General features: G+C 41.5%; 1 protein-coding gene across 6 annotated transcripts in view; it reads left to right on the top strand.

The window, feature by feature from the left end:
* The first annotated feature begins 1,867 nt into the window (after positions 1–1,867).
* IKZF3 (IKAROS family zinc finger 3) overlaps positions 1,868–12,944 on the top strand; it is a 36,656-nt gene continuing 25,579 nt past the window's right edge. For 4 of the 6 annotated variants that reach the window (XM_075171581.1, XM_075171580.1, XM_075171579.1 and 1 more), the window contains exons 1-3: positions 3,744–4,391; positions 7,179–7,232; positions 8,499–8,609. In XM_075171581.1, coding sequence (XP_075027682.1) covers positions 4,289–4,391; positions 7,179–7,232; positions 8,499–8,609 — 268 coding nt within the window. In that variant the 5' untranslated portion in view covers positions 3,744–4,288. Of the gene's footprint in view, positions 1,939–3,743; positions 4,392–6,565; positions 6,674–7,178; positions 7,233–8,498; positions 8,610–12,944 lie in introns of those variants that run through there. The other 2 variants (XM_075171578.1, XM_075171577.1) reach the window with 2 other exon arrangements.

Genomic DNA, 12,944 nt, shown 5'->3' with positions numbered 1-12,944 from the left:
GAGATCTAGGCCAGCTATTACCTTTTTAGGCCTTTTCTTGGTAAATAGCTCTGGGCTTTGGGTGAAGCAAAATGCCACGACTAGTGCTTGGCTTGCACGTGAAGTCGAGATTGCGTTGGTCTGGCACAGCTCGCGCTTCCTCGTGAATCATAGAAGGGTTTGGGTGGGAAGGGACCTGTAAAGGCCACATGGTGCCACCCCCCGCTGTGGGCAGGGACATCCTGCGCTAGGTCAGGCTGTGCAAAGCCCCGTCCAAGCCCTCTGTAGAGTGAGCCTCCTTTCAGACCTCTGTCTTAAATGTACAAAAACTATCATTTAACAATCCCCCGAGTACTATGAGTTAATCTTTGCTTTAATTTATTAAGCAATTTTGGTAACTTGATTTTCTTTTAAATAGCAATGCTATTTTGTTAAGAAAAATGGCTAACTTAACATAAGTTTTATTTTACTTTTATCTCGGTCATTTAATGTACAGTCTGAGGAGTGTGATCTGTTATCAAATAATGCAAAGAAAGCAGCATGTGTTTAACAGTTGAGGCTGCCTTACCGTGTTTACGTGATGTGTAAACAGGGCCAGGACACGCTGCACACAAAGGAAATTAAGTGTGTAGAAAAGAAGTTACTCTTTCGTGTGTGTGGGCATCACAGCGCACAATTGCCACACCAGTTCTAATAAAGGCTTAGACTGCTTGGCTCTGCAGTGTAAAATAAAATGAGTCAGAAGTCTGCCAACGCAAAATAGCTCTGTGTTGCCCTCATGCTAAACTCTCTGCATGAATAGCTATTGTCCCTCGAGTGACCTAACCCAAGTCATCGCGAATGGCTTTCCCGCGCTATTTTGGGTGTCAGTGCTTGCTGCAGGCTTTAAAGATGAAGGGCTCCCTAAAATTAGTAGTATTAGTAGACCCCAAAAGTAGTATTTTCGACCGGCTGACCGTAGCGGGTTGCGGATCCATTCGTCTTGCTGGCGACCCTCTCACAGAAGGGGCTGTCGAATGGCTTCCCACCCGGCCGCGCTGAGGGAGCTGGGGGGGAACGGAACACGCTTCTTGGTGGAGACGTGGGTTGGAGGGAACTGTTGACCTAGCTCGAGACGCGGTGGGCAGCGAGGGATCTGTGCATCGCCGGCTGCCTTGGCCCTGCACACGGGAGCGTGGCTAAGGCCTCAGGGTTACTCCTGTGAGGTTGGTTTATTGCTCCTGGAGCTGCTCCCCTTGATCCCGCTCCTGTCAGTGTGCCCACCTAAGGACCTGCCGTGGCTTCTTTACCTGTGGAGTCGCCTCTGATGGTGGGGAAAGAGCTTCTCTCCCATGAAGTTGAGAGGGACGTTTTCTCTGAAGCAGAGGGTTCCCAGTGTTTCATTTTGGCCCCTTAGTGCGTTGTGCAAGAGCAGGGGTGCTCCCGGCTCTGCCTCCCCGGGGTTCGCTGCCTGCCCGTGCCGTCTATCAGCATGCGGTGCGCTGGCCATTGCCTCGGCTCCGGCTGCAGGAAGGCCTTGGCCAGGCTGCTGGCGGAGAGCGCGGCGCTTGGACTGCTGTCCGCCTCCCGTTCCGAGATGCTCCTCACAGCCTGATGCCGTTTGTCCTATGACAACGGCTGGGGCCTCCCTCAGCGCCCCCCCAACACACCCTCTGCCCTCAGCCCCCCGTGCTCTGCCGCTTTCCCTCCCGAGGGGTCCACGCCGAGTAGCCATGGCTTAGCACCAGCGGCGAGCTCCGAGGCAGGCGAGTCGCCGGGGCCGGGGCTGGGACCGGGTCGGCTCCGCTCGCCGCCGCCCGGCGCCGCTCTCCGCCCGCCGAGCGCCGCCGCCGCGCCGGGCCCGGCCGGATGTCGCGGTGCCCGCGGGAGGCGAGGCCGGTGAGCTCCCGCCGCCCGCGCTGGCAGTCCCCGAGCCCGGGCGGGCAGGTGGGGCCGGGAGCCGCGGCCGGAGCATGGAAGGTGAGAAACGACCCCGCTTTTTCCCCGGGCCCGGGGCGGGGGGCACGGCACCGGCGCTCCCCCTTCCTCCCCGCCGACCCCGCTCGGGGCGCTCGCACCGGGCTCCACCTCCCGTTTACTTCCAAGCGGCTTTTTCAGCGCTTTCTGCAAACAGATTGCAGCCTCTGGAGGAGAAACCTAATCGCGTGTTGCAATTAAACAGGAAACGAACAGGGCTTTTTTCCTCCTTCTCTGTTTAATTTCAGAAGCATCTCAACGTGTATGATAAAGTTGGGTTTTAGAGCCGGCTTTATCTGCTGTTCGTATTCTAGGTTTTAACGAATTAAAGGGTGTGTTGGGTTTTTTTTGCTTGTAACTTTCAGAGCCAGCAAAAAACCAAGTTGCGAGTTAATCTTGGGCTACAGCATAATTTGCTTTTGAAGAAAAGCAAAATTACCAGTGTTTTTAACAAGCCTGGCAAAGAAGCGTTGTGAAGCATCACTTGATTTATTATTTCAGAGGTGGATGTTCTTATTTCAACTCATCATTTTAAGGGCTTGAGTTTAGATTCCGCTGTGTCTCAATGACTTGAGGTTTTTGGTTATTTGAAGTTAGATGCAGTTGTCTATTAAAAATGTATTCTCCTTTGCTAAAGGTTTTTAAAATGCTTGTATTTAAATATTGACTCTCATAGAATCTGACTTAATTGAGACTATCACTGCTTGAGAGATGTAACCAATGTTTTGAAAGAATGGGTCTGGTGGCAGTTTGGCACTTAAAAATGCAGCCTCATTTTCCTGATCAGTCAGGACCACTGTATATCTCTGTGGGAAAAGAAAGCTCTTTAGGTATGTCAGTAATTTTAGTCTCTGATTAGAAAATAAGCATGTTTCTGCCACTGCAGCTGAGATTATTTGAGAATTCTCTTTTTTGTGCTCCTGCTTCTTGTGCACTTAAAGTTAACATGCAAATAATCCTTCAGGTTTTAGTTCTGTATGTGGGGATTATGAGGCTCAGTTAATGTGCCTGAGCTTGTTAGGTCTGGGATGAAGTTAATGTAAAAGACAGTGATATACTGTATTATCGCTGGATACAGTAACTGCTCCGTGTCTCTGTTTTCATGGGTCTTGGGAAAATCTCCAGTTGCATTGGAGTTGATGGGAAGTTTGCCATTGAGGACAAAGGGGTAACACTTCTGTCCTCAATTTTCTGTGCTCAGTGCGAGGAGGCTCAGTATGGCCACCATCTGGGAGACGGGCACTGGCAAGAGTAGGTCTAGGAAGCCAAAGCCTGTGATCTACTGGGTTGTATCTCTTCATGACTGGCTTATTTTTTGCAAAGATCACAAGAACTGACCTCGTTCTTCACAAGAATGACAGCTGTCATTTCCATTTGCTCTACTGGGATGAACATCCTGAATTACTGGAAGATACTCTGCTGTTTTCAGAAGGTTATATGCTACAATATGAGAAAAATGTTATCCTTAGTTGCACATTGCTGATCAGGATTTCTTCCCAAAATGACATGTGCACTTAAAATGCCTGTGTCATTTCAAACATTACATGGCGCTTAAGAGCAGCAAAGTATTAGAGACCCTATTATTAAAAGTGAAAGAGTTTATTTGGTCCAGGTATCTTCTTCAGAAAGCCATTGGGACTGTAAATGCTGAAGAAGGCCATTCAGTGGGGAAATTAGATAGGCTTTCTCTCTTTAATCGTACAATGCGGGTTGAAGGTGAAAAACATGCTGGGGTGAAAGAGGTTGACTGCTGCACATGGCAAAGGCACTGGCTCCGCTGTGAGCATTTGGGGATAAGGCTGTGGGAGTCTACCTGTAGGGCGGTGGCCAAGATTGGTGTGTGGTTTATTTTGGCTTGCTTGTGCCTCTTAAGACGGCAAAAAGACAAGGAAACGAGCTGTGTTTGCTCTATATGCTGGATAGAAGGACTAAGAGCATATGGGATTTAAAAAGATGTCCCCTTCGCAATGCTGTTGGGTTGAAAAATGCAGCTGGCAGTGAAAAGGCAGTGTTCTGGTTTTCACTTTGGAGGCAAACAGGTAAGATTATAATAATTCAAGATGTACCTCCTGTTCTGTTGCCTACAACTGTGTTGATGTCAGGAGATTAGTGGTATAATTTATTTGAAAAAAATTTTTTTTTTTTTTTGTTAAAATACAGGTAGGCTGTTTTGTTGCTTCTATTAACTGGTTAAATACCAGGATAGAATATTAATACAGTTATGTATTAAAATGCCATAACACTTTTTTAGCAAGCTATTTGAATATTTTTGCTCACTTTGGCTATTGGCGTAGAACACAGGATGGCTAGGGATTGGTTTCAAAGGCACATGAATTTTACTTCTGCTTTGTAAATGAACATCGTGCGTCAGCTGCAACACACACAAGACAAGCGTCGTCTTTCCATGCGCCCTAGTCAGTGGATCTCTTTGAAGCTTGGGAAGACCAACGTGTTCTGTAAGTGATTTCCCATGTTGTGCTTTTCTGAACATTAGGTAGAAATATGGTCTTATCTGTACAGAATTGGGGATGGAAGCTTCCTAGATCTTCTTCTAGTGCACTTACGTGACGTAATGAAGATCTGGCTTAAAATACTTTACTGGGGAAAGAGACCTGAGGTTAAATATTAAGAGACCAGTAAGGCTGTAAAAAGCTACTTGAGACTAATACCGTGAAGAAACCAGGTACTGATGAGTGGATGTTGGAGGACTGAAAGCGATACAAAGACAGGGATATTTCTCAACAGAAAAGAGAAATGTTATACTGTGTGTCGTTCTTCTCTCTTCAGAAGGATTGTACTGCCCAGCAGCCCATCATGGACAGGAACCTGTTATGCTCAACAAAATGTAAATAAATATGCAGAGATGATCTCAAAATTGACTAGATGAGTGTTGGAGGACTGGCTAGGTCCTGCTAGGCTGTAGCATGGTTCAGGCAGTACCGTTCTCTAGCAGGTTACCCCATAGCTGCGGTTCAGAGCTGCTCAGAACAGTTGACTGACTGTTAGGGGTGTAGCCCCGAGCCCTGTATACAGAAGCTTGTGCTGATCCGATTTACCCAGTAAGCTATAGCAATGCAATCTTAGTGGAGTGACTGCGCACTCAGGAGATGTCCTGGGGAGTACAGTGGTTTCTAAAACAAGATATTTATACAGAAATAGATGCAGAATTATCTGATTTGAAGCAGCCGCATAGGGGCTCTAATTCTTCCTTTCAAGGCCTCCTGGCAGCCTGGGGGGAAGGCAGAATTGCTGCAGAGTTTCCAAGCCACACCTCTCCCCCCACCCGGCAGGCACCCTTTTTGCTTAATCCTGGGGCTCTGACCAGTTCAGTGGTTTATCACCCAAATGGGGCAACTGCACAGGACTTCTAAATGCAATTAATATCGAATTTAAGTATTACAGAATAATGGGGATTTCGTTGTCTTGCCCAAAGGTTAATTATTTGCACAATTACAAGGGTTTGTGTAATTTAAGTATCTATATTACTGTGATGTAAAATTAAAATGAATACCAGCGAGAATTTTGTTCATGTAGCGTGTATTTACTGATGTTTCGCCATCGTTATTCACAGTATAAATTGGTCCATTTGCTTCTTTGTACCTCACTTTTCCTGGTATGATAAAATGAAACAAAGACAAGGTACGAGCTGTAACTATGGATTTCCTTGATCTTATTTATTTATTTTAAAAATACAGATTTAGCAAATATTTGAACTTTTTGTTATTTAATTCTGTAACTATCTTTATGACACAAGGCAACATTCTTAGCTCTAATAAAAGACACTTAATGAAAAGCTTGCATTCATGCTAAATTTGCACGAAAGGGTAGGAGCTCTGATTTCATTTTAGTATGCATTTCGTAAGTGCTAATAGCGTAACAACTTGTCTCCAGTCAGGAGTTACACCCCAAAAAGCTCCGGCCACTGCTGGATGGCTTGAATTATTAATAAGTCCATCCTTAAATGCATTGGTTTTTTCTTGCTGCTCTTTGGTAATAGCTAGTTAAGAGTAATGGGAACTACATGCATAATGTAACTCTTAAACCCATTATTGAGAAATGGGAGCTGAATGCTTTCATTTAGGAGACAACAGAACCAAACATTTAAAAAAGATTTGCTGGATAGTTCTATTGTTGCTTTTTTTTCTTCTCTGAATTTGCCTTTATTTTGTTGGAGGCATCAGCCCATCCTCTATCCATGCAGTTTTTTGGATAGCCTCATCTGATACTAGGCTTCTTTGCTGTAGAGTTAACAGAGCTTTGTATTTTGACGTTGCAGAGACCACAAAAATGTTCCATATGCAGTGGTGGTAAAGATAGATAATTATGGGGTAAATGTCACTAGTGGTTAACACCTCATGGCCACTGCATGTGTATTTCTGTTATGTAACTGCCAGGAATGAATTTTACGAGTCCTGGAGCTATTATTTTTTATGTTCAAAGATGATAAAAGATTTTCTGGTATGTAAAAAAAAAAAAAGGGGGGGGGGGAGGAAGCTAGAGGAAAGAAAGGAGGAAGGAAGCAGGTAGCTGTGGCACTTAAGAAAATCAACTCTCATACCAATGAAATCTCAAGGCAGCAAGGCATTGAGTAGAGACTTATCTGGACAGTCAGATCTTGCCTCCAGTTAAAGTCGCCAGCCTAAATTTGGGTGCTGGAGTGGGAGATGTAAATACCTGCAGCTTATGCTGCCTTCAGAGCGGTCTGCTGAGTGCTCAGCACTTTTGGAAGCCAGGCCACGTACGTAGTCCTCTCAACTTTTTAAAAATTCCTGACATGTGATCCTGATCAGAATTTCTAAATGGGAATTAGACTTGCATTTCCATGAAAACCAAGTAGATCTTGTGAAGATAATAGGGTTTTCCCTTTGTATTGAAAAAGGAATGTAAAAATACGTTGTACTTTGCGCTTCATAGAAATCACTTCACATAGAGTTACTACCGCTATGCTGTGCTCACAGGGTGCAAAGTCAGATGTTAAATCAAAAGTGTAAGTTATTCTGTTCTATAATTTTTTGAAGTTAGAAAATAATACTTAATCCCTTTTCTGGGCACATGACAGTGCTCAAGATATAAAGGAGTTATACAATGAAACATAACAATTATTTGATATTTATTTCTTTGAGAATTTTGCTCTTTCAATTTTGCTTTCAGCCAAGAAAACGGGCATTTATTAGATTATAATAACTGTGTCATGAATGGTTCTAAATATTAAGCAACTCAGACTGCTTCTCTGTCTTTTGCAGATTCACAGGCAGGTATGGACCTAAGTAATTCTCAGGAACAGCCCATGGCTGCAGGTACTGTGCTGTTCAAGTTATGCTCTTTCACCCTCTCTTGAAAATTTTAAATTTAAATGGAGAAAAATGTATGAATTGCAGCTTGTTTAGATTCCCAGGACACTGAATAGCACAGTCACAAATATGAAGATGGGTGTTAAAGGCAAAAATTAAATTCTAGAATTTAAATAAAACTCTGGAAGTTCAATATAATATTTGGAAATGATACCAAAGGGAAAAAAAGACTGTGTAGTAGGAAATGAAATGTTTTCTGAAGAAAGCTGGAAGTTTTGATTAGGGAAGCAAGAATAACGTGATTCTTTTGGTTGGCTGCATTTCTGAAAATATGAAAACAAACCTCTTGTGTGAGTTGGACAAGTGTTTTACTTTCTTACTAATCAAAAAATAAAACTTTTTCCAGATCCAATGTAATACTTAGCTTGAGAACGATTGGGTTTTTTACTATCCAACTGTTAATAAGGTAAACAGTTTTAACAGCAATTTCATAATGTTGCTGTGGACTTGAAAAATTCACAGGATAGTTGAAAGAAAGCACTGTCAGTTTTTTAAACAAAACACTGATCTGAAATTTACAGAAATATGTGTAATATTGAGTTAGTCTGTATTATGGATTTTATGAAGGAGGCTTTATTTGAAAAACTTCACTCAAATTTCACTATAGTTAAAAATTTGCCTTTATTTCAGAGAAGAGGGGCTTGGATTTCTGAGACATACACTGCTGCCACAGTGATCAGTAGAAAACTTTCTGATACTGTTGATGTTTAAAAAGACATGTGAAATAAGCACAAAAGTGCAACTGGGTTCAAAGAGGCTTCCGATTAAATGTGCTTGAGCACTTTCTTGGCCTGGGGCCAGAATGATTAATATTTTGCCCAAATGAACAAAGTAGAGCTGTGATTCCTTTTCCATGCTCTGAAGAGCTTGCTTGCTTACCTGCTAGCAGCAGTTGTCAAAATGCATATGATATGTAGAGTTACTGGATTTTATTCCTGTTTTGTTGTCATTTAGAACAACCTCCAGAATAGTTAAATCTGCGCAAAAGCTTAAGACTTGGTTAAAGATGTGTACTCTGTGTGAGAGTTTGTATAGGGCTTTGGGAAGCAAATCCATTCAACCAAACTGCAGCTAATGCACCTATAGGAAGAACATTGTGGGCATTGTGAGCAATATTGGGAGTTTGCAGATACTTTGAGGTAATCACCTGGAAATATTCTTGGAGCATAAATAGTTAATTATTGGTGGTTTTGGTTTTTTTTTTTTTTTCAGAAGGACAGGAGGTTTTGACAGACTGTAATCGGAACAAATCCCAGGAAATGGAAAGTATGGATAATGCGGAAGATATGAAGGAACACAATCAGTCTAATGAAGAAGCAGGAGGTAAAGTGGAGATTGAATTCTGAAAAATAATAGTTATATTTTGTCTTTTTATTCATCTGACTATGCTCTGGGAGTGATTAGAAAGTTTATTCTGGAACATGGCTCTGGTTTTTCTGCATGTCTGTAAAAGGTATAACAATACAATTAGTTTAGAGCATTTCAGCATGCTCTAAAGGAGGAGCAACTGTCTTCCATCAGGGAACCTCACGTGCATTTTATAAAGGTCACTTTTACAGGATCGATGAAATACAGATAGCAAGATAAAAAAGCATGAGCCTATGGTGAGCTCTCTTAATGTGTGTTGTAGCATACAAATTCTTAAAAGTAGTTTGCATATGACAAATGCGTGTGTTAGGACTGCACTTTTTATTAATGTTGTTAAACTACTCTGATATCTGAAAAATAACTAGGCAGTGTTTTGTTTTTTTTTTTTTTTTTTGAAAGAAAGGACAAGTTACCTCAAATTCATAGGACAACTCAGCCCTGTAAAATTTAAAACTGTAGCAGTAATCCTGTACTTTAACCTGTGGGTGAACAGAAGGTTGGTCAGTTTACCATGTTTATTGTTTAATTTGAAGAGTAAACCCTTCCTATACAACTCTGAAAGAAGATACAGGTATAAATAAAATATTGAAACAATATGTACTATTTTTTATTTAAGAGGTCCTACATAAATGCATATTTCTGTGTATCTTTAAAAACTAGTAGGCCCTCTTCACTTAACAGATAACAGGCAAAAGAAGGAGCTCCTGGACTCAGCAATCTCACAGGCCCTCAGAGTTCAGCATTCGTATATGTGTATATGACATAGATGTAGACTAAGAGACTTTGAATTTCTTTCTTGATGTAGAAGCTCATAAACTGAAATCACAGCATTAATAAACATTCCTGCCAGTGAGCTGAGCGTGTTCATTTATGCCAGTTCTCAACCACAAACAGTGAAAAATGCTGCCTGGTAGAGGATGTGGTATACATATACTGGGGAAAAGATATACATTGTTTTACCAGTTTCATGTTGCCTTTCAAGTACTGCATGTCCATGACAGTACAGCAGTGTCGAGTCAAATTATGTCTGTGGCTTTGGTTAGTAGTTTTGAGATAGCATTTATGTATCACATGAATCAAGTAAATCACTAAAGAATTCTCTGTTTTGGTTGCCCCAGTAGCCTTGGTTGTTCCCTGTAGCGTAAATGTGATTACTTTATTTTGGACTAAAATTATATGTTCAGAGGTTAAACTTTTGCATTATTAAAGATTAAACTTTTTCTATTTATTATTACAAAGTACAAAACAACTTAAAACACTCAAGGGAGTGCTACACTAGCAAAAGAGTCTGTGAGGAGGGTGGAATGAATCTTACTTAGGTATCTATAGTACTGGTGTCTGGCCCTTCTTGACAGTCGATGGAGAGAGAGCACGCGGGTTTTCTGACCAAATTCGGCTGTCTGACTTAGGATGAAATGCCTCATGTTCCCAGAGTAGCTGCTTCTTAGCAGGACTCCATTTATAGTCAGTGGAGAGAAGCTTAGTATAGATGTCTGCAGTGTAGAATCTAGCTTGGGCAGGTGAGTTCTGCTCTGCTTACCCTAAAAAGAGAAGTTTTTATCCACAGAACATGGAAGGCTCGAGCCTTTTCTACATCCAAGGCATCTGATCTCTCTTTCAGATCCCACAGCACATGAAATATTCACAGTCATATTCCAGCTATTTGTCCATCCCTTATGCCATTTCCACTTGCACTAGCTCACTTCTTTTACCTCTGCTTTCTCAGTGTCCCTGCCCTTTGCTCCTCCTAGTCACCAAGCTGTGGATACAGGAAGACAGGACATAAACGCTACCTCAATATTAACCATCCAAGAGGAATTGCTCTAGCTTCTCCCCACCTTCCCATTCCAGGAGCCCTGTCTGTACCGCTTGCAGGTGCAGTGTCATGGCATCTAGCAAGTCTTTTTTCAGTTCCTTGACTATCCTATGCCCTTCTTTCTCAGGCTCTTTTCCATCCATTTAAGTCAGGTACAACTTCAACACTTGCGAGAGAATGTTTATATTGATATTGCTCTAATATACGATTCATTTTTTATATTGCTGCTGATCTCTTAAAGTTTCTTTACAATTTGTTCTGGAATGCAAATACTGAAAATTTACACCTGGAAGATAATGCTATAAATATCAATAAAACATAATTTCACTCTGATAGACTCCCTTACCATTGGAGCGTTCATTCATTATAAAGTGAGTACAAACCTACTCAGTACCACAGGGTACTATTCTTTGATCCTCACTGTACGAATAAAGACATGATTGCTAGGAGAAAGCTGTTTTAAATGCACAAAAAAGATAGCTACAGTATCTTAGTGTTAAATGGCACAAAATAAAATATATATTGTGTTTACTTCATTGCTTCACATACAGTTCTCTACAATCATTCTGATACTCGAAGCACAATAAATCTTAAATATTTAAGCACGCTGCGTTAGAATTCTAGGCTATGCGAATATCAGTAGGTGTATTTAAATTTCTTCCTAAAGCCCAACTTCAGTTGCTGTTGGATACTAGAATTCACAAATAATCTTAGCTTTCATGTCATGCCTACTATATAACAGTAGCAGCTACGTTAGTCACTGAGCAGTCCTTGCGAGTCAATAACTATCTGTCTTACTTCTAGCTAAGTGAAACCACATTCTGACAGTGCTGCCCTGGTGGGAGTATTATCGTTCGGGGATCACTAACCCTGGTAAAAATCAATATATAGCATTCTCCAGAATCACAGAATATAAATATCGTTAGTATTGGTGATGGCTCTTGGCAAATGGATTATGTCCTGCCTACACCTGAAAAGTCTGTCTGTTTAAAGGAAAAAAAAAAAAAAAAAGAGAAGCTCTATTTGGCACTTTTCCAGGTGTGATCACTAATACCCTCATTACATATCAAATTTAAAGAGAAACAATGAAAAATGTTTGTGTGGTTCTCATAAATGTTAATCGTGGTATTCGTGATCCACCCCTTTTGTGAGTGAGCAATTCCACTTCAGTATCTTCACAATTCATCATTGATGATAGCCTGCATCACAGAAAACTCTTCTTTTTTTTTATCCTGAACCCCTGCATGATCCATGCCCACGGGGTTTGTTCCATCTGCTGAAGGCCATCATAAGAACATGAGGCCACTGACTCATAGAGTGAGATCAAGCATTTGATAGCCTGCTTTCCACTGCCTTAATATGTCTGTAACATGTTTTCCTTCAATACAATTATGTCTGTTTTTTCCATGTTCCGTCAAGCATTCACAGTAAGTAGTAATCTTCCAGTTTCTTGGACTATACATTTTTTGTGAATCTTGCATTATTAGTGGGTGACACACTAAATACATTGTGGGGATGAGGCTTTGAGCAGAAGTTGGAGCCTGGTCAAATCTAGATGTTGTATAACTCTAGCTTGGTGGAGCCTTTTATGTTAGGTCTGCAGAAAGTGGTGCTGTGATCCTTTCAAAAGGCTACAGAAACTTCATAAAGGCACTATATAAACTAGTGTATAGGGCTGAAACTTCATCACAACTAGTGCTCTTTTGGTATAAGAAAATCCACTTTTTCAGCAAACAGTTCCATGTTTCTCCGAGCCCGTGCAAACACACTGGCTGACGTGGTGTTCATTATGTCTGTGTCATAACTGATGAAGGTGAGATGCCATTCAATGAAAACAATTCAACCTGTCCTATTATACACCCCTTTTAAAAGGGCTTCAACTATGATGATTGCTAAGTATAGGGCAAACAATCAGGCAGAAGGCTGTAGTAATATGTTAATTAAAAGCTTGATGGAGAACAAGGGAAAAAAAAAAAGAAAGAAAAAACCCTTTTTTGCCTCAAGGGAATGGAGGCTGCATGCTGTGGTGCACATGGTGTATGCTTGCCTGCAACCCTAAAAATACACTGTTCCCATGGTGCTTCCTGTATCTAGTGTGAAAAGAGACAAGCAATGAGACAGATAGGGGAGGAAGCACTTAATTTCCCTTCTTTCTTTATGTGCCCCCAACACTGCTACCTTTGGTGGCCAAAGTTGAAGTGTTCTCAATTTAGAAATTAAATAAAAAAAGCCACGTCCTTTCCTATGGGTGTCACAGTCAAGCACAAGTGTTTAATTATGTCTTAATTCCCTCATCTGTTGAGGTAGACAACTTTTTGGGTGTTATGAATGTTAGCTAGCTTTCATGGTTGTGAAATAAAAAGAAATAGAAGCCACATTTGTGGTTTATGGATGCTAATTGGTGCTGCGTTTAGGTGTGTGAAAGGGGGCGGTTAAAAGGCTGGAGTGAGACAGGAGAGGATGACAAACCCTCG

This window comes from Calonectris borealis, chromosome 22, assembly GCF_964195595.1.
Source record: "Calonectris borealis chromosome 22, bCalBor7.hap1.2, whole genome shotgun sequence".
Classification (NCBI taxonomy): Eukaryota; Metazoa; Chordata; class Aves; order Procellariiformes; family Procellariidae; genus Calonectris; species Calonectris borealis.
The sequence above is the reverse complement of the archived record's forward strand: the minus strand, read 5'-3'. Positions and strand labels throughout refer to the sequence as shown.